Source organism: Saccopteryx bilineata, chromosome 2, assembly GCF_036850765.1.
Source record: "Saccopteryx bilineata isolate mSacBil1 chromosome 2, mSacBil1_pri_phased_curated, whole genome shotgun sequence".
Taxonomy (NCBI): Eukaryota; Metazoa; Chordata; class Mammalia; order Chiroptera; family Emballonuridae; genus Saccopteryx; species Saccopteryx bilineata.
In genome coordinates this window covers 370,142,819-370,163,592 of record NC_089491.1, presented here as the reverse complement: position 1 = coordinate 370,163,592, position 20,774 = coordinate 370,142,819, and the positions used below count along the sequence as shown (strand labels likewise).

Below are 20,774 nucleotides of genomic sequence, written 5' to 3'. Positions count from 1 at the left end.
CTATTCATTCATTTCGCAAATGTTTACTGAGCATGTACGGGCGCCAGGGGTGCAGCAGTCGATCATACAGATAAAATTCCTGCTCTAATGGAGCTTACTGTTCAGACAGATAGTTGGGAAGACACATAAGGACAAGGAAGGAATGCATAGGACTTAGGGCTCTAGACTCTGGGCTGCGAGGAGGATTTGAGCCCTTCAGAGTAAGGGCAGCATCTAAAGCTGTCACTGTAGGTGAGCTTGCCTTGGGTGAGGAGCAGAGTGAGTTGGCAGAGGGCAGGGTGGAATGCCAGTGTTTAGAGGCAGCAAAGTAATAAAGAAAAGCACCCAGGACTAATCAGAGGGGGTAGAGGGCAGAAGCAGGTCACAGGAAGCAAGTTTCAAAGATCTGTCAATTGACATGTTCATTCATTTATTCAAACTCGGAATAAAGCTCTAGGGAATAATTGATGAATAAGTGTCTAGCAAGGCACGTGTGTACAATACAAATTCTTGGGCAAGGCTGCATGATAAAGATTCTATTGCCTGATCAGGGAGTGGCACAGTGGACAGAGAGTCAGCTTGGGATGCTGAGAACCCAGGTTCAAAACCGGAGGTTGCTGGCTCAAGCACGGGTTTGCCAGCTTGAGCGTGAAGTTGCCGGCTTGAGTGTGAGATTGTCAACATGACCCCATGGTTGCTGGCTTGAGTCCAAGGTCACTGGCTTTAGCAAGGGGTCACTGGCTCAGCTGGAGCAAGGGGTCACTGGCTCAGCCCCATCCTCCCCGCCAAGGCACATATGAAAAAGCAGTTAATGAACAGCTAAGGTGCTGCAACTATCAGTTGATGCTTCTCATCTGTCTCTCTCCCACTTACTCTGTTCAGGCCCTGGGAAGGTTTCTTGGAGGAGTGGACATGGAGCTACAGAACAGGGAACAGAGCTGAAAGGGCTTGAGTAAGGGTGTGGAGGTGGGAAGCTGCTGGGCATGTCCTGGCAGCCGGGCAGCCACACATCTACACACACCTGGGGAACAAAGAGGCTGGGACCGGATTAAGATGATGGCAAGAGAGTGGGCTGAGTTCAGAAGGCGATGGGGCCAGCGTGGGTTTCCAGAAGAGCCTGCCACTCCGCACTGTTCCACCTGGAAACGCCGTAGCGAGCTTCTCTTCCCGGAGCTCAGATTAGCAGGCACCCACGCCCAGGGAGTGCCCACTCTGCATGCTTCACAAATGCCAGCTCCACACATCCCGCGCCTGCTGGATAAGCCCTGAATCAGCGGGTGGGCTCACGCAGGAGGGTGTGGTGGAGCAGGGAGGCACGTGAGAAACAGATATTATAGACTATGGAAACAGAGGGGTTAGCATACGCTCCAGAGTCTTGGGAGCATTCTCTTGGGAGATGTGGGTAAGGAGCTGAGGGCAATTATCAGGGGTAAGGAAGGATGGGCAGGGCAGAAGTGCCAAGGCCCAGCCTGACGGCTGAGCTCAGAGACACACTCTGAACGGAAGCCCTGGACCAGCGGAGGGCTGGAGCACTCTCACTCTGCAACACGCCAGCTCACCTACTCCCGCCCCGGCCTCACCTTGCCTCCTCCTCCACTACACATCATCAGCCTCATCCCCTAGCCTTGGAACTCAGATCTGCACTGAAACTTTGGGGCTGGGCTCTGGAGGGGGGCAAGACTCCTGGGTTCTCTTGGTTCACACACACAGAGGGCCAAAAGCTCCCTGGAAGCCACTCTGCAATTCAGTTGAGAATCATCCCTTGGAAAAAAGACCTCTGGCACCCCCTACTGGCATCTCTGCATCAACAATTCAATCCCTTGGTCCCTGTGGCCTGAACACATCTGCGGCCACTTTGAGTAATAAGGAGGGAGGAAATGCAGAGGCCAGGCTGGGTGGAGATCTGGCTTGCGATATTTACCTGGATTCCTAAATGGTCTTTCCCTCTCTCTCCTCCCCTCACAGCTGGGAGAATCTTTTAAAAAGTGTATCTGTGGAATGAATACTACTTAGTAATAGTAAGTAATGAACTAGTGCTACCCACAATGATTTGAGTGGGTCTTAAGGGCATAGTGCTGAGTGCTGAAAGCCAATCTCAAGTGGTACATATTTTGTGATTTCATCTATATATGTTCTCGAAATGACACAAAGAGAAGGAGAGCAGACAAGGTTGCCAGGCATTAGGGAAGGGGAAAGAGGGTGTGGCTGTAACGGGGTAGCATAAGGGGTTTCTTTTTTTTCTTTAAGATTTTATTTATTGATTTTACAGAGAGAGAGAAGGGTAGGGGAATGAGAAGTAGTTGCTTAAGGTGTTCATTGGTTGCTTGTTGTTTGTGCCTTGACTGGGTAAGCCCAGGGTTTTGAATTAGCAATCTCAGTGCTCCAGGTCGCCACCACAGGCCAGGTGGGGTTTCTTTCTTTTTCTTTTTTTCTTTCCTTTCCTTTAGAGAGAGGAGGGGAGGCAGAGACAGACTCCCACATGCGCCTGGACCGGGATCCATCCAGCAAGCCCACTAGAGATCGATGCTCTGCCCATCTGGGAATCTTGCTCCATTGCAACCAGAGTCATTTTTTAGCATGTGAGGCCGAGGCCCTGTAGCCATCCTCAGCACCCAGGGCCAACTTGCTCTAATCGAGCCATGGCTACAGGAGGAGAGGAGAAGAGAGAGAGAGAGAGAGAGAGAGAAGCAAGAGAGGGAGAGTTGGAGAAGCAGATGGGCACTTCTCCTGTGTGCCCTGACGGGGAAACAAACCCGGCATATCCACTCCTGATGGATGCTCTACGGCTGAGCCCACAGGCCAGGCTGCAGGCGTCCCCAAACTACGGGCCCCGCAGGCCGCATGCAGTCCCCTGAGGCCATTTATCCGGCCCCCTGCTGCACTTTGGGAAGGGGCACCTCTTTCATTGGTGGTCAGTGAGAGGAGCACTGTATGTGGCAGCCTTCCAACGGTTTGAGGGACAGTGAACTGGCCCCCTGTGTAAAAAGTTTTGGGACCCCTGGGCCAGGGCCTAAGGGGGGATTTCTTTTAAGGTGATAAAACAATTCTCTATATTGATTGCTCTGGTGGTTATATGTGTATACATATGATAAAATGTCATAGAATTAAACAGAAAAACATAGAATTTAATACAAAAGAATGAGTGCATGCAAAAAAAGGTGAAATCAAGTAAGGTCTGAAGTCTAGTTAATTGTATAGTGCTGTTACATTCCTGGTTTTTATAATGCAATACATTTTCTTAAAATTTTAATTTGTTGCCTGACCAGGCGGTGGTGCAGTGGATAGAGTGTCGGACTGGGATGCCGAGGATCCAGGTTCTAGACCCTGAGGTCGCCAGCTTGAGCGCGGGCTCATCTGGTTTGAGCAAAAGCTCACGAGCTTGGACCCAAGGTCGCTGGCTCGAGCAAGGGGTTACTCGGTCTGCTGAAGGCCTGCAGTCAAGGCACATATGAGAAAGCAATCAATGAACAACGAAAAACTGATGATTGATGCTTCTCATCTCTCCATTTCTGTCTCTCTGTCCCTGTCTATCCCTCTTTCTGTCTCTATCTCTGTAAAAAAAATAAAAATAAAATAAAATTCAAAAAAATTTTAATTTGTTGAATTGAATTTATTGGGGTGCAGTTTCAGGTGTGAAATGCAGTACAGTTTTGTAAGCTGTCAACACTGGGAGAGGCTAATGATGGGTACACGGACCTCTCTGTACTATTTATGCAACTTCTTTTAAAATTTTTAAATTGAATTTATTGGAGTGACATTGGTTAATAAAATTATATAGGTTTCAGGTATACAGTTCTATAATATATCATCTGTACACTGTATTGTGTGTTCACCATCCAAAGTCCCTCTGTCATTATTTATTCCCCCTTTACCCTCTTCTTCCTCCCCCACCCCCTTCCCCTCTGGTCATCATCACACTGTTGTCTGTGTCTATGAGTTTTCTCTCTTTGTGCTTAATCCCTTCACCTTTTCCACCCAGGTCCCGAACTCTCTCCCCGCTAACATCTGCCAATCTGTTCTCTGTATCTATGAGTCTGTTTCTATTTTGAGTGTTCATTTATTTTGTTCATTAGATTCCACATATAGGTGAAATCATATGGTACTTGTCTTCCTCAGACTGGTTTATTTCACTTAGCATAATGCTCTCCAGGTCCATCCATGCTGTTGCAAAGGGTAAGAATACTACAGCGGAGTAGTATTACATTGTGTAAATGTACCACAGTGTTTTTATCCACTCGTGTACTGGTGGGCACTTGGGCTGCTTCTAAAATTAGCTACTGTAAATAACGCAGCATTGAACATAGGGGAGCATGTAGGCTTCTGAGTCAGCGTTCTGGGTTTCTCCGGCTAGATTCCCAGAAGTGGAACTTCTGGGTCATAAGGTAGTTCTCTTTTTAATTTTTTTTAAAATTTTTATTTATTTATTAATTTTAGAGAGGAGGGAGAGAGAGAGAAGGGTGGAGGAACAGGAAGCATCAACTCCCATATGTGCCTTGACCAGGCAAGCCTGGGGTTTTGAACCAACAACCTCAGTGTTCGAGGTCAACGCTTTATTTATTGTGCCACCACAGGTTGGGCCCATTTTTAATTTTTTGTGGAAACTCCATACTGTTTTTCTTTTCTTCTTTTCTTTTTTTGTTTCTTCTTCCAAGTGAGAGGAGGGGAGATAGAGAGACAGACTTCCATATGTGCGCTGCCTGGGATACACCTGGCAACTCCGTCTGGGGCCAATGCTCTGCCCATCTAGGGCTATGCTCCCAACCCAGCTATTTTTAGTACCTGAGGTGGAGGCTCCATGGAGCCATCCTCAGCTCCTGGGGCCAATGCACTGGAACCAATGGAGCCATGGCTGTTTGAGTTAGGGGGAAGAGATAGAGAGAGAGAAGAGGGGAGGAGTGGAGAAGCAGATGGTTCTCTCTCCTGTGTGCCCTGATGGAGAATCAAACCCAGGACTTCCATGCGCCAGGTTGATACTCTACCGTTGAGCCAACTGGCCGGGGCCATACTGTTTTTCACAGCGGCTGCGCCAATCTGCATTTCTACCAACAGTGCATGAGGATTTTCTTTTCTCCACATCCTTGCCAATACTTGTTGTTTATTGATTTATTGATGATAGTCATTCTGACAGGTGTGAGATATCTCATTCTGGTTCTAATTTGCATTTCTCTGATGATTAGTGATGTTCAGCATCTTTTCATATGTCTATTGGCCATCTGAATGTCCTTTTTGGAGAAGTGTTTATTCAGCTCTTTTGCCCAATTGTTAATTAAATGGCTTGGGGGGTTTTTTGGTGTTGAGTTGTGTAAGTTCTTTATAAATTTGGGATATTAACCTTTTATCAGCTGTATCATTGGTGACTATGTTCTCCCATTCAGTGGGTTGTCTTTTCATTTTGTTGATGGTTTCCTTTGCTATGCAAAAACGTTTTAGTTTGAACCTGTATCATTTTGTTAACTAGTGTCAGCCCAATAAATTCAATAAAAAGGAAAAAAAACTTTTTAGTTTGATGTAGTTGCATTTGTATATTTTTTCTTTTGCTTCCCTTGTCTGATTTTACTGCTTATGCTTTCTTTTAGGGTTTCTATGGTTTTGAGTTTACATTTAAGTCTTTAACCCATGTTGAGCTTATTCTTGTTCATAGTGTAAGAAGATGATCTAATTTCATTTTTTTGTGAGTGAACTTGTCCATTTTCCCCAACATAATTTATTGCACAGACCATTATATGTTCTTGGCTCTTCTGTCAAATATTAATTGACCATAAAAGCATAGGTTTATTTCTGGACTCTCTATTCCGTTCCATTGGTCTGTAGGTCTGCTTTAATGACAGTACCATGCTGTTTTGATTACTATGGCCTTATAGTAAACTTTGATAACAGGTAGCATGATTCTTACAACTTGTTTTTCTTTCTCTATTTTTTTTTCTTTTTCCAAGTGAGAGAAGGGGAGGTAGACAGACTCTTCCATGCGCCCTGACCAGGATTCACCTGGCAACCCTTATCTGGGGCTGATACTTTGCCCATCTGGGGCCATGCTCGCAAGGGAGTTACTTTTAGCACCTGAGGCAGAGGCTCCACAGAACCATCCACATTGCCTGGGGCTGATAGGCTCAAACCAATAGAGCCATGACTGCGTAAGGGAGAGATAGAGAGAGGGAGAGATAGAGAGAAAGATAGAGAGAGAGAGAGAGACAGAGACAGAGAGAGAAGTGAGAGGGGGAGGGGTGAAGAAGATGGTCACTTCTCCTGTGTGTCCTGACTGGAAATCAAATCCAGGACATCTACATGCCAGGTCAATGCTCTACCACTGAGCAAACCAACCAGGGCCTGTTCTTCTTTCTCAAGACTGCTGTGGCCCTGGCCGGTTGGCTCAGCGGTAGAGCGTCAGCCTGGCGTGCGGGGGACCCGGGTTCGATTCCCGGCCAGGGCACATAGGAGAAGCGCCCATTTGCTTCTCTACCCCCACCCCCTCCTTCCTCTCTGTCTCTCTCTTCCCCTCCCACAGCCAAGGCTCCATTGGAGCAAAGATGGCCCGGGCGCTGGGGATGGCTCCTTGGCCTCTGCCCCAGGTGCTAGAGTGGCTCTGATCGCGGCAGAGCGACGCCCCAGAGGGGCAGAACATCGCCCCCTGGTGGGCAGAGCATCGCCCCTGGTGGGCGTGCCGGGTGGATCCCGGTCAGGCGCATGCGGGAGTCTGTCTGACTGTCTCTCCCCGTTTCCAGCTTCAGAAAAATACAAAAAAAAAAAAAAAAAAAAAAAAAAAAAAAAAAAAAAAAGACTGCTGTGGCTATTCAGGATTTATTGTGTTTCCATATAAATTTTTGGAATATTTTTTCTAGTTCTGTAAAATATATGATGGTAAGAATTGCTTTGAATCTACAGATTGCTTTGGGTAGTATAAATATTTTAATGATGTCAATTTTTTCTATCCATGAACACAGTATATGCTTCCACTTATTTGTATCTTTTTTCAGTTTTTTTCTTCAGTGTCTTATAATTTTCCAAATACAAGTCTTTTACATCTTTGGTTACATTTATTCCTGGGTATCTTTTGATGCAATTGTAAATGGGATTGTTTTCTTAGTTTCCCTTTCTGATATTCATTACTAGTGTATAAAAATGTAACTGATTTTTGGATATTTATTTTGTATCCTGCCACTTTACTGAATTCACTTATCAGTTCTAGTAGTTTTTTAGTGGATTTTTTTAGTTCTCTATATTCAGTATTATGTCGTCTGCTATGCAACTTCTGGTGAGTCAATAATTCTTTCACAATAAAAAGTTTGTGAAAAGAATAAAAAAGCACACCTAGCCATATCATCCACCTGCTCATGTCTACTTAATGGTACCCAGTGGGCTGCAGAGGGTGAGTCCATGAAAGGAAATCTGCCAACTTCCTTAATAAACTAACCCTCTTCTGGAGGCTGGCAACAGAAGAATATTCCCTAGGGATGGGGTGGGATGAGGGACTGGACATCACAGCCCCAATCCCACCTGGCAGGGCCTCCCTGGTAATCCCAGTGGGTATTCTCCCATGTTGGCCTGAGGGGGGATTTTGTCCATCTTTGATGTTCTGGTGCCAAAATGGACTAAGTACCCCACCCTTAGCACTACTGGGACTCAGCCCAAAGTCTTGAAAAAAGGCTGCTCTGGAGCTCTGGGGAACAGTCACAGTCCAGTGTGCTGTTCTGCCTACCAGGTACTCTGGCTGTACCCTGGGGGCTCCTCCGGGACACTTTCACACCTGGCTCCCACTGGTCCCACCACACAGCTTGTTTCATCCCAGGATCTCGGACTATCCTGAGGCCCGAGAATGAAAGCTAGGCCTTTATAAACGTTCCTGCACCACGTTCTGGACCATATACACGTCTCCTTCTATCATTGTAAGAAGTCTCTGCAGTAAGCGTAAATATCCTAATACTGAGCTGACACTTCCCAAGACATCCCTGCCCAGGGATCCTCCTGCCTGTTGTCCTGATGATGAGTGGCTGCCACAGGACCCCATTTATTGTGGTACACGAGGCCTTCCACACTCTGTCCCCTGTCAGCCTCTCCCATAGCACCTCACACCCATGCCCACTGAATTTCTGAGCTCTAATCACAGTGGCCTTAGATCTCTCCCCACAAGCCTCCTGCCTGACAACCTTTGCTCATGCTGTTCCCTCTGACTATATACTCTTCCTCTAATTCCTCACCTGTTCATTCTTCTTCACTATTTAGTGCTTGGCTCAAAGTAGCTTCTGCAGAGGCATCTCAGGTCCCTGGGGGACAGTCACACTCCAGTGACACCGCTGCAGAGGACCCTGTGCTTTTTCTTTCTTTCTTTTTTTTTTTTTTTTGTATTTTTCCGACGCTGGAAACCGGGAGAGATAGACAGACTCCTGCATGCGCCCGACTGGGATCCACCCGGCACGCCCACCAGGGGGCGATGCCCTGCCCCTCCGGGGCATCGCTCTGCCGTGACCAGAGCCACTCCAGCGCCTGGGGCAGAGGCCAAGGAGCCATCCCCAGCGCCCGGGCCATCTTTGATCCAATGGAGCCTTGGCTGCTGGAGGGGAAGAGAGAGACAGAGAGGAAGGAGGGGGTGGGGGTGGAGAAGCAAATGGGCGCTTCTCCTATGCACCCTGGCTGGGAATCGAACCCCGGTCCCCCGCCCGCCAGGCCCACGCTCTACCGCTGAGCCAACTGGCCAGGGCCCTGTGCTTTTTCTTAGCTCTCATATAAACATAGTTAACCAAGTAATCAGGTATTTAATATGTATCCAGTTCCAAACCTCAGACTTGGTTGCGGGGGTCCCTGCCCTGCCATGGGTCCTCCTACTCTGCCTCTCCCCAAAGGATAAGGCATCAGTGGGGCTCTGTTAGAGCCTAGGCCCTTTCCTTTAGACCATACACTTGATTTGTGGGACCCCAGAATCTCCTGCTTCAGTGGCCCCAGGCCCATCCCCTCAGGGTGGACCAGGTGGAGTGGCCAAGAAACCACAGGTTGCCACGGGTACATCAGTCTGCACTCATGGACCGGAGTGTCCACATATGTGCATGGAAACTCTCCTCGGGGCAGTTGGATCTGCAGGTAGGAAGAAGCAGGGAGTAGGCTGAGAGCAGAGCCAGCTCTTCTTGTGCCACCATATTTGGGCACGGAACTCAGAAGAGTCAAAGTTTACTTTATAACCTGGCCTTCCAGGTCAATATGAAAGCGTATTTGTCCAAGTAGGAGAATAGAACATATTTTATTGAACAGTTGTTAGCTGATTTATAACTTTACAGTATATCGATGTATGTGGCCTCCATTTGTACTCTTGCCCAAGCCCTGCTGGCATTAGGGATGGGTTTGGGTCAGCCTCACCCACCAGACCATAGCTCCACCAGGGAGGCAATGTGTAGTACCCCTGCTCCAGAGCACAGTGCCCAGCACAGAAGAGCAGATAATAAATACTGGCTGTGAGAAACAAACAGGTAATCCAGGTAAAATGCTTGGCATGGTGCAAACGTTAATAAATATTAGATATTATTGCTTGTTGAATAAGTGAACGGTGGATGGGGCAGGGTGGACCCATAAACCGAGGTGGTTTGTGTGTGAGGAGGGAAAGGGGGCTGCTGACCCCAGGGACCATACTTCCTTTATTGAGGTTACGCTCTCCTTCCCCCAACCCCACAGGCCTCTCCCAGCTTCGCCTGACAAGGTGGGTCCCAAGTAGGCATACTTGACAGCCAGGTGCCAAGAGGGGGTAGGGGTTCCTGCTAGTGCAATGTCCCTTCCCCCCAGGGAAGAACAGCTGGGCAGGTTCCCTCTTCACCTTCAGATATCTCCCTAGCCCCAGACAGAACCCACCTAGTTTACTGTCTTTTGTTTTACCCATAAGCCCATGCTGTGGTCGGGTGGTTGCTGAAAGGATCGATTTACCCTCCCACGAGGCTGTGTTCTAGTAAGAGGAGTCGGAGCTGGGGAGTCAGATCACCCATTGGACCCTGAACAAGTCTCTTTGCCTCTACAAGCCTCAGTTTTCTCATCTGTAAAATGGGATTGTGTGTGGAAATAGTGCATGTCAGGTGCCAGGTACCAGGTACATACACATTTAGTGAAAAGGAAGAACCCTTGCACAGAACACAAGTGGGTCAAGGAGGACAGATTCTCGGAACCCCAAACAGGAAAGTGGATGAAAATGGTCCACAGCCAGCTAGTTAGAGGGCTGGGCAGGAGTTCCATCTGTGAGGCCTGAGGAAAGGTAGGTTAGAGACCCAGGTCAGTCCTGTTTCGCAGCCAGGAAGTTGTTTCAGGATGAGCACAGTGCCCAGGGTCCCACAGGGTCTCTGTTAAGGCCTCAAGTCAGGCGCAGCCAAATTCCTCTTCTCCGCAGGGGACTTGGGCCATCCCAGAAAACAACCCTCACTGCCCCACCCACATTCTCGCACACGCACAGTAGGTGGCGCTGTAACAAAGAACAGAACCCAATTAACCCCAAAACAGAACAGGTGAGGGAAAAGTCACATTTTTGTGAACTGCCCACCAAGGGTCACCATACCCTCAGAACTGAGGGGTGCAGAATTCCCAGCAGCCTGCGGACCGGTGAGAGGTGGAAGGTCTCAGAAATAGAGTCCAACATCGCCACCCCCAGTCCCAGGTCCGCAGTGTCGGCAGTGGGGTCAGTGCGGCGGGAAGATGTCTGAGCACTGCTGCAGGATGAGCTCCACCACCTGGTTCTGGAACACCATGGTCATGGGCATGCTGGTTTCCTCTGTCTCGGGCCGGAGCAGCGTGGGCCCGAACACAATGGCCACGCTCTGCACGGACATGCGGTTCTGTTCGCCGTGCTCAATCACCCTGCAGCGGGGGTGGGATGGGGTGCAATGAGGGCCCAGAGCTGGGGGAGTGTGCCCGCCTCCCTCCCGTAGCCCCTCTGCTCACCGGCACAGGTGCTGGAAGAGTACTCGCAGAGTGTCGTGGTTGGGGGCGGGCAGTGTGCGGACCAGGTCCCGCACACAGCGACTGCGCTGGTCCTGATCCTGCAGCTCTGGGGAAGGGAAGAGTGGGCTCAGCGAGGGGAACGGGAACGGACGGGGCTAACTCCCAGTGTGTGTTTGTGTGTGTGTGTGTGGGGGGGTTCCTGCCTGAGGCAAGCTAGTTGCACCGGTACTCCATCCACCCAACCTTCTGGGCACTCACTGATGGCCGCGATGAACTGGCGGAAGTGCGAGAAAGGGAAGAGAGGCTCTGGTAGCTCTCGAAAGAAGAGCTTCAGGGCTCCGGTGATAACGTGAACGTCCTCCCAGCGTCCGTCGTCCAGGTCGAGACGCTCATCTGCGGCAAGGGGGTCGGGAGGAAGAGGAGGTCAGCACCCCTCCAGCCTTCAGGCCCGGAGGCAGGGGCTGGGAACGAGCCTCACCGTGGTCCACCTTATAACGCAGCTTCTGGATAGTGGCCAGGTTTCCACTGATGCGGTACAGCCCGTCGATGTCCAGCCCTGGGGAGAGGGAGGCGCTGACTCCGGGTCTGGTGGGAGGAGGCTAAAGCCCCAGCTATGATTCCTACTCAGGAACTCCCGGTCTTTTCTTCTTGACCCTGCGCCCACCCAGAGGTCTCCATCACGGGGCCCGGGAGGCCCGCCCAGCCCGCCGTACCGCGGGCCTCGACGGTGCGGATGCACTGCTGCACGAAGCGCGGCACCGGGCTCCTCTCGCGCTCACACAGCGCGGCCAGCGCGCAGCCGAACACCTGGTCTGGGGGAAGAGGCTCGTCAGCGCCGCCCTCGCCTGAGCCACCCGCGTCCGGCTCTCTGGGTCCCTCGGATACCTTTGATGTAGCCCTTCTCCCGCAGCGACTGCAGTGTGGGCCGCCTGAGCAGGAACTTGCGGAGCTTGTGCCGGACCTTGCTCAAGTCGCTCTCCTGGGCCCCAGGGCTCAGGGCGGGCGCGGCTGCCGCAGGGAATTCGGGGGTGAGTCCGTCGGTGCCGCCAGGTGGCCCAGCAGGCTCCATCCCGGTGGCCAATCCCCACCAAAAGATTCTCTCCGCTGCCTGCATTCCTCCGCCCACCCCCACCATCACCACTACCACATTTCTGCACACACCTGCTCCAGGCCGAGCCTCATCCTCCCGCCAGCTTCCCAGGCGCTCACTGGACCCGAACTCCACGCTGCTGTACTCGTTTTCCTCCTCCGGGGGCAGGTCTGCAGACTAGCATAGCAAAGCCTCAGAGGCAGAGCCTGGGGCCAGTTGGGGGTCCTTCTGGGGTGGGGTGTACCCTCCCAGCAGGCCTGGTGACCCCCTACCCTGCAGTTCTTGCTTCCCTTAACCAGGTAACTCCCCTCACCTTCACCAGGGAACCTCAGAATATTCATCTTCCTTAGCTGCACAGAGCTCTTCAGGTGTTGGGAGACAGTCATCCTGTTCTGCCCTACCCTTCTCCCAGTTTCTGCCCGCCCTTTTCTCACATTTTCCTCAGCAAATCTGAGGAAAATTTCCACACTCCATTAGGCCAGCATTCCTCAGTATGTGACTCCCAGTTTTGAGCTTACAGTTCCAACTGGGGCCTGAGCCAAAAACCACACCAGCATCACCTCCCTGACTCTGGATTCCTACCTCTAGTAATACAGCCCAATGCTGTACCTAGCGTTAGGTCCTAGAGAATGAAGGGTCAGAAAGCCTCAGGTTGTTTCTAGGTGAACAGCTGTCAGAAAGGGCCTGTCCCATCTCTACTTATGCAATTGATATTTTGAACTTAAAAAAATGGTAGACTCTTCAACCCTTTAAAATTTTATCTTCTAGTTTCAGCCTGTCATTCAGCCTGAGGCTGTTTCTCAGATTTTCTTTTTCCTCTGTCTGCCTTGGAATGGGACATTCCTTTAAGATGTGCCTCCACCCTACCTGGAGAGTCTGCATGCAGGGCCAAAGGCTGTTTCTTCAGCAGCCCTCCTACCACCCAGCCATGGTGGTGGCTGCTTCTGCAGGGAGGGAACTACCCACTGGTGCCACGTTGCTGAGTAGGGGACCCCACTCCCAGTGGGCACAAATACCTTGCATAATGGCAGACCATCCCTTCCCTACCAGCCCTGGAGGCTCCAGGCTCTGCCTACCAGTTCCTGGATGCCCTGGGCAATGGCCTTGTGCCAGGTGCTGATGATGGCCTCTGAGTCGTGCTGGATCAGGTACTCTGAGCCATCTCGGCTTCGCAGCTGGAAAGACACAAGTCACTCAGTCATCTCTGGTTCCCTGGGTCTGTCCCTGCCCTCAGATCAGACTAATCGAGGAAGGGCCTCCTTGTAGGCCAAGGTGTTGCACCTCATTAAAAGTAGTATATGGGCCCTGGCCGGTTGGCTCAGTGGTAGAGCGTCGGCCTGGTGTGCAGAAGTCCTGGGTTCGATTCCCGGCCAGGGCACACAGGAGAAGCGCCCATCTGCTTCTCCACCCCTCCCCCTCTCCTTCCTCTCTGTCTCTCTCTTCCCCTCCCGCAGCCGAGGCTCCATTGGAGTAAAGATGGCCCGGGCGCTGGGGATGGCTCCTTGGCCTCTGCCCCAGGTGCTAGAGTGACTCTGGTCACAACAGAGCGACGCCCCAGAGGGGCAGAGCATCGCCCCCTGGTGGGCAGAGCGTCACCCCCTGGTGGGTGTGCCAGGTGGATCCCGGTCGGTGCATGTGGGAGTCTGTCTGACTGTCTCTCCCCGTTTCTAGCTTCAGAAAAATACAAAAAAAAAAAAAAAAAATTAGTAGATGACAGCATCTCTGTGTTACAGATAAGCAAACTAAGGTTCAGTGAGTTTAGCAATTTTCTTGTGGACACACAGCTAGTGAATGATGGAGGGAGGATCTGAGTGAAGCAGATCTGCATGGCTCAATCATCCAGTGCACCTTCCCCTGTCCCATCCCACTTCCCTATGAGCTGCAGAACATGGCAGGCCTCACCCAGAGCATGCAGGGGGAAAAAAAATAAGATCAGGGAAAGAAACTTCCTGTGGAGGCCCCTGGTCACTAGAATCAAGAGCGAAGAAAATACTAGGTGAAAAGCTCTAATAACAGAGCATGGCTGATCTCGGAGAAAAAGGAGCCCCCCCCCAATACACACACTCGGGACCTAGCAGTGTTGTTCCCCTTTCACAGCCACGAGTCTCCCCCTGTCCTTCCCTCCAGCCTGGGTAACACATGCTCTTACAGCCCACTTCATCAAGAAGCGTAAATTAAACATGCTCAAGGGGGAAACGTTCTGACCACTCAAAACCCTTTCTGACTTGCAGGTTGGGAGTAGCAACCCCCTTATTCACTCCCAGGAAATGCACACACGGTTTGGCGAGCTCTGTGAGCTGCAGGAAGCACTACCCTGTAAGTGTCCTGAATGCTCCGTCCTGACCACCGGCCATAATCTTCCTTAAGAGCCCCAAAGTCTGGATTTCCAAAGCCACTCTTTTATAATATTGAGGAATAAGCAGATACCAACAGCCTAGGCTGCCTTCAAATTGCCTTCTATTGAGTGTCCTTATCCCCTAACAAACCTCCAAAGAACAGTATAAGGCAGTTAGCACCTTGAGTAAATCGCTCATCAGCCTGAGGCTCTGAGGACCAAGCATTCAAGGTTAATGTGAATGTTTGGTTTCAGCAGCTCCCACCGAACGTGGGGCCAGTGAGAGTCAGAGTCAGCAGACACTGTCTCAGACAAGGAGTCCAACTTCCAGAATCAAGGCTGTCTTTGACTGCCCACCTTTTCAATTTAGACGTCAATGCTATTTAAATAGCTTTTAAAAAATTTTAAAAAGAAAAGAAAACCTGCATGTTCCAACCACACCCATTCCTATAAAGACTAGAGAACCTTCAGCAGGAAGATAGCATGGCACAATTTTAAAATGACATAACCCTGGCTTGACCTGTGGTGGTGTAGTGGATAAAGCGTCGACCTGGAAATGCTGAGGTCGCCGGTTTGAAACCCTGGGCTTGCCTGGTCAAGGCACATATGGGAGTTGATGCTTCCAGCTCCTCCCCCTTCTCTCTCCTCTCTCTCTCTCTCTCTCTCTCCCTCCCTCTCCTCTCTAAAATGAATTTAAAAAAATTTTTTTTTTAAAAAATGACATAACCCTGCCTCGGTTATTCCAGAAAATGGCCGAACGGTACTTCTAAAACAGCTCTCTCAACACCTAATCAATTCATATTCGAAAGTTTCATACAGAAGGTTAAGCTGTATAGCAATATATTTCACAAAACATTCAGCTTGTCAAATGGGTAGGCAAGCTAAGCTGCCCAAACCAGCTGTTTTTGAAGACTGTTACTGAAGTTTTCTGTGGCTCTGGGTGACTAGGAAGGGCTGGCATGTAATTTTGCCAGGCCCAGCTAACCTGGGCCTGATACAGAATTGGGGAGAGTCTCTTGAAAACATCCTAGCATTGCCTGCAGGCCGCCCGAGTGGAGGGAGGACAGACATCTGCCCACTGGGAAGCAGGGGGCTCTTCGACTTCCACTCAAGACTGTCAGCCTTCCCCTCAGCTTGAGTAGCTTCCAAGAGTACCATCTGCCTTCCAATCCTGCCAGGAAAGATACTCAGAAATGTTTACTCTGAAAGTTTCATCAAAAACCCCACCGGAGAGGTGATATTTATAGAGCACAGGTTGAAGGATGTACCTCTGGGTCAGGGAAGGAACATGCCTAGCCAAGTGGGGTCCCTTCTCAATTTGACACCCATGGCAGACATTGCTAGTTGATCACAGCATTCTATCCTGCTAAGCCTGGAGAAGATTCCAGACCTACTGATCAGAGTAGCTCATGAGATGGAACCAGTTCTCCAACCCAGCTCTGTGGATATTGCGGTTCTAGAACTGAATAAAGCTTGGTGAGTCATCAGTAAACTACACCCTCAAGCTCCTTGCAGAATTACCTTTTCTGAACTGAGATATAAGGTCATGCTTTGGGCCTTCATAATGCCACCTGAAGCAGACCCAAGAGTCCCTTACTAAACTAGAATGGAGCTGCACACTAAAAATTTCTTCAAGAGCTAAGGCTTAGAAAAAAGCTTTGATTTCACCTTTAAAATCTGAGGTTCCCCACCCCCACAACCAGTTAATAAAAGCCATGTAACTGATTGCCCTTCTCTTTTTGCTTTGGCTACCAGGAGACTCCGAGCTAATATTTTTCAGCAGCGACAAACGTAACACCTCTCCTTTATCTGCCCCCTAATCCCTCTCCACTTTGACCCACTTCTCTAACTCGTTTTGCTTGGTCCTGCCTTTTCAGTGGATTTTATCAGCTCACCTTACAAGTTTTTGTAGTGAACTGCCTCAAAACTTTTGGGGATGGAGGTGATAGTAAAAACGTAATTTAAAAACAAGACAACACAAGGACAGTGATAGGGGTGACACTGTGAGGGTCCTTGCCAGGATCCCACCTGGACCCCCTCTATCTGCTGGGGGAGACTGAAAAATGTGTCCATTGCCCTGGTTTATTCACTGGGAGCCCAGTCCAATTGGAAGTCCCACCTGCCAGCCCAGGTTTCCCGGCCTATCAGAGTGAGTGGCCAGGGGCGGGAGTCTCCTGTTCTGCTGCCTTTCTATCATGACAAGTTTAGTTCCCCAGAGACCCCTACTTCTCATCACCCTCCAGGGCCAAGGCTTGGTGAATTCAGCTCCTGGAGAGGTAACGACAGAACCCATGATGCCAGAGATACTGTGGATGGATCTCGAAGGTGGGGGCCACTTTGGTTTCGAGCTCTAAGATTTCCAGCCCAACTCTCCCCAGGCCTGCCTTCTTAGGGCCTGCCTAGTTAGACTCCCAGGCCATCAGTAAGCCCCTCCTCCTTCTCCCCACCCCCACAACTCACCTCCAGCACGTTCTTCTTGCTGGATTTGTCTTTGGGGGCCCAGGCGAGCGAGGCCCCTTTCAGCTCCACCGTGTACTCAGGGGTAGAGAGCTTGGAAGGCTGCTGCCTCTGTGGGAGAGGGAAGACAGGAGAGGGAGCCTTCAGTTCAAACAGGCCTGCTGCGGCATGCTGGCTCCAGTCCACCAGGCTCCCCCGGCTCTCGAGACAGGATGGGTCACAGCTGTGGGGTCCACAGAGCCTGTGAGCTGTCTGGTCCTTTGCTGCCTGCCCACCCGGGAGAGGAAAGGAAAGGTGTGCAGCCCCCATCCCTGCAAGCTGGGAGCCCAGTCCCCAGCTGCCTGCTCAGCAGGCTGGAGCTGTCTGCCCTCAAAGACAGCTCCTCATGCCCAGGGTAGCTGCAAGTGTTTGTCCCAAAGCAAATCTGTTGTTGTCACCCCCTGCCAAAGGCCTAGCTGCCTGGACATTCACGTTCCACTGCCTCAAACCTGGCCTTTGACAAGCCAAGTCAGGTAAAGACCAAAGGAGTCAGGAGCAGATGGGGCGACCCCTGCCGTGGGGCCTGGGCCTCACCAGACCAACTGCAGCTGAGGACTTCGAGTCCTTGAAGAATGTCAGGACCCCGCCTTCCAGCACTGTCCAGGAGGCACTCCAGTGCTTCTTCCTAGGGGGCGTGGAGAAGTGGGGGGTGGTGGGGCTTGGATTGGGCCCGGGCTGAAGCCCCTTTCCCACCTCCAGGAGCAGGTCACAGAGCTTAACAACATATAGCTTGTGACATCCAACTGTTAGAGGTGGACTCCCTTTATCTCTCTGTACCTCAGTGTCCTCAGAGGACCTCTTATAAAGTTGTCGTGAGGATTAACAGAGCCTGGCATAGGGGAAGTGCTCAGTGAGCGTGGTCCCAAAGGCCCACCCTGCACTGCGGGGGTGCGGACAGGCTCTCACCGGACCCGCTTTCCCTTGTCCACCGTCTTGGTGCGATGGAGCACACCTGCCTTTTCCAGGGTCTTGATCTTAGAGAGAGAAGGGGAAAGAGGAGGCAGTTAAGGGGGTGAGCCACGGTGAGTCTCCATCAGCCAGCAATGCCCCCCAGGCTGGGCCTGATCTCCACTGAACCCCCTTTGCTGCTGCTGGTGGTGGGGTACGTGCTCCCACAGTAGCAGCAGCAGCAGAGATTTCCCCCAGCTCCCAACCTCACCCAACTCTGGGCCTAGGATGACCCTATCCTTGTTCATTCAGCCCCAGCTAGTGCTGGGGCTTATGTGGGAGACACGCTGGTCCAGTTTCAGACCCCAGGATCGCCAGAACTCCTCTATCTCTTCTGTGGGGTCATGCCCGAGCTTACACACCCCTTCCCTTACTTTCTCCTCAGGGGGGCTGGCCTGGGCTGGAGTCTCGCTGTCCTGGCTGGACTGGCGGATGCTTCGAGGAGCAGGAACTGGGACCTGGGGAGGAAGACACTGTCATATATAACCCCCTCCTGTCTCCCCAGGACTATCCCTTCCCAGTTGGTTACCTGGGGCAGATCCCACCGAACAGAGTCATCGTTTGGGTTGTAGAAGTAGGGCTTTCCATGTTGATCCTCCAGCTTCACCCACTGCGGGGAGAGGAAAGGTCAGGGCTGCCATCTGGCTTCGTGAGAGGGGAGGAAAAGGTTCCCTCTAACCAGTGCACAACATAGACCCGAGGAGTCTGGAAGGACAGGCGCTGGTGAGGCAGTGTGCTGGGCTGGCTCAGAGCCCAGCAGGAGCTGCAGTTTAGTGTTAAGGAGAGCTACTCATGACGAAGGAAGGGTTGGAGGCGTGTCCCCGAGGCTGTCTGGGTCCACCTGTCTGTTGCTCCTACCTGCTCTTGGGTAAAGTGGTTCGTGTAGACCGTCTGCCCTTCCTGGTCCACAAGGCAAGACCAGCCTGGGGGCGTGGCCAAGGGAGAGGCGGGCCGGGGCTCACTGAAGCAGCCTGAAGGGGAATAGTCCTCCTCGGGGTAACTGGTCAGTAACTCAGGGTAGTCCGTCTCGGGGGTGGGAGGCTGTAGGGAGTAAGAAGGCTGGATCAGAGGCCCTCAGAGCAGACCCACCCACCACTGGCCAGGCCCGGCTCCTTCAGACGTGGCCCCACCTCTCACCCCAAGTGCCCAGGGGAGAAGGAGGCGGGGCCAGAGGTCCTAAGAGCCAGCCCCGCCCACTTAGGCCAGGTCCCGCCCCTCACCCTCTGGTCCTTGGCGCTGCCGGGCCTCAGGCCAGGCTGCATCTTCAGCTCCTCCTCGTCCTCGTCCTCCCAGACTGTGTCGCCCGTCAGCGGGTTGTAGAAGAACACCCTGCGGCTGTCCTCATCCCAGTACTGGCCCCACTCTGTTTCGAGGCTCTCGCGGCTGCCCACCGAGGACGGGGAGGTGGCTGGGCTGGTGGCACCTTCAGCAGCCTCGAAAGGCGACTCCCAGGTGGTCACACCTGTGTCTGGGTTGTAGTAGTAGGGCCGCCCGGTGTCCGCGTCCGTGTGCGTTTCCCACACCTGGCCGGGACGAAGAGCCGCGGTGGCGCCAGGTGAAGTGGCCGGAGGCTGTCTCTCTATGTTCGCATACACCGGCTCTGGGGCTTCGTCCACCTGTGCCAGAAAGAAGAAGACAGGTCAGCTCCCGGTTCACGTAGTCCGCCACTTGCCACCTGGGCGACCTTCAGCAAGTCACCATACCTCCCTGCCTCAGTTCCCCCCGCTGCAAAATACCTGCCCTGCTGTTCTGGATTTTGTAGTGAAGAGAGAATGAGGAAAGAAATGTCCTTCGAAGCGGTATGTGACGTATGAAATGCTCCAGGTGCGTGGGGCAGTTATGAATTATTTATTAATAAAATATTGATAACCACATTCTCCCAGCTGTGGTTCACCTCTGCACTCACAGGGGTGAATCAAAGGTTGGGCAGGAGCGGAGTAATGGCCTAGGACCCACCCCTTCTCTGTCGGCATTCAGGTCACAGGGAGCCAGCCCCCCCCCCGCATTCTACAGCCCCCAACAGAGCCCCCCCCCCATTTCTTCCTGGCCGGGAAAGCTCTGGGACCAGAATCAGTACCGCCTCTGGATTTGGGGCTAGAACTTCCTGGGTATGGGGTTTACAGGCCTCTGAATCAACTCCAGACAAGGAAAAGGCAGACAGCCAGAGGGGAGGGAGGGGCTCCCCTCCTCCCCACACTCTCCCCAAAGGAAAGTCAGGTGGGCCAGAGGATTCAGTCATACAGAATATTAGCCTAGCTAGGCTCAACACCTTCAAGGCTCCCTGCGGACTTCAGGGCAAAGTCTAAGGCTTTAACCAGAGGCTGCCCATTACCTGCTTGTCTTCCACCTTATTTCCTGCCACTCCTTGCTCCTTAACTTGAACTTTAAGCTCCAGTAGCACCGCCACTCTCTGCTGTGTCTCCTACAGGCCTCAGCTCATTCACAGCTTGCCCAGGCCCATCCCCACCCCTTTGTCACCTGGCTGACGCCCAGTCCTTTAGGACTCAGCTCATGTGTCAAGTTCAAGACCTTTCTGAAGATTTCTCTTGTGTACCCACCACAGCCTTAGCCCTCAGCCCACCAGAGGGATAGATAGCTATACTATCAAACCCAGCATACAGAATGTTACAAGGGAAAACAAGATTTCAAGATGGTGCCTGACCAGGCGGTGGCGCAGTGGATAGAGCATCGGACTGGGATGTGGAGGACCCAGGTTCAAGACCCCAAGGTTGCCAGCTTGAGTGCGGGCTCATCTGGTTTGAGTAAAAGCTCACCAGCTTGGACCCAAGGTTACTGGCAAGGGGTTACTCAGTCTGCTGAAGGCCCGCAGTCAAGGCACATATGAGAACGCAGTCAATGAACAACTAAGGTGTCACAATGAAAAACTAATGATTGATGCTTCTCATCTCTCTCTGTTCCGTCTATCTGTCCCTATCTATCCCTCTGTAACTTTAAAAAAAAAAAAAAAAAAAAAAAAAAAAAAAAAGATTTCAAGATGGTAAATTTAGCATAATTCCAATACAG

The 20,774-nt window shown here is 51.5% G+C and overlaps 1 protein-coding gene across 5 annotated transcripts in view; it reads right to left on the bottom strand.

The window, feature by feature from the left end:
- Positions 1–9,186: 9,186 nt before the first annotated feature.
- Positions 9,187–20,774, bottom strand: part of ARHGAP27 (Rho GTPase activating protein 27) — a 34,192-nt gene continuing 22,604 nt past the window's right edge. For 4 of the 5 annotated variants that reach the window (XM_066263390.1, XM_066263393.1, XM_066263391.1 and 1 more), the window contains 15 exons: positions 18,971–19,366; positions 18,609–18,791; positions 18,280–18,360; positions 18,125–18,208; positions 17,709–17,776; positions 17,337–17,427; positions 16,767–16,874; positions 13,048–13,146; positions 12,043–12,148; positions 11,767–11,889; positions 11,595–11,693; positions 11,360–11,437; positions 11,140–11,274; positions 10,882–10,987; positions 9,187–10,797 (listed from right to left, as the gene is read on the bottom strand). In XM_066263390.1, coding sequence (XP_066119487.1) covers positions 10,620–10,797; positions 10,882–10,987; positions 11,140–11,274; positions 11,360–11,437; positions 11,595–11,693; positions 11,767–11,889; positions 12,043–12,148; positions 13,048–13,146; positions 16,767–16,874; positions 17,337–17,427; positions 17,709–17,776; positions 18,125–18,208; positions 18,280–18,360; positions 18,609–18,791; positions 18,971–19,366 — 1,935 coding nt within the window. In that variant the 3' untranslated portion in view covers positions 9,187–10,619. The remainder of the gene's footprint in view (positions 10,798–10,881; positions 10,988–11,139; positions 11,275–11,359; positions 11,438–11,594; positions 11,694–11,766; positions 11,890–12,042; positions 12,149–13,047; positions 13,147–16,766; positions 16,875–17,336; positions 17,428–17,708; positions 17,777–18,124; positions 18,209–18,279; positions 18,361–18,608; positions 18,792–18,970; positions 19,367–20,774) is intronic. The other variant, XR_010729530.1, reaches the window with a different exon arrangement.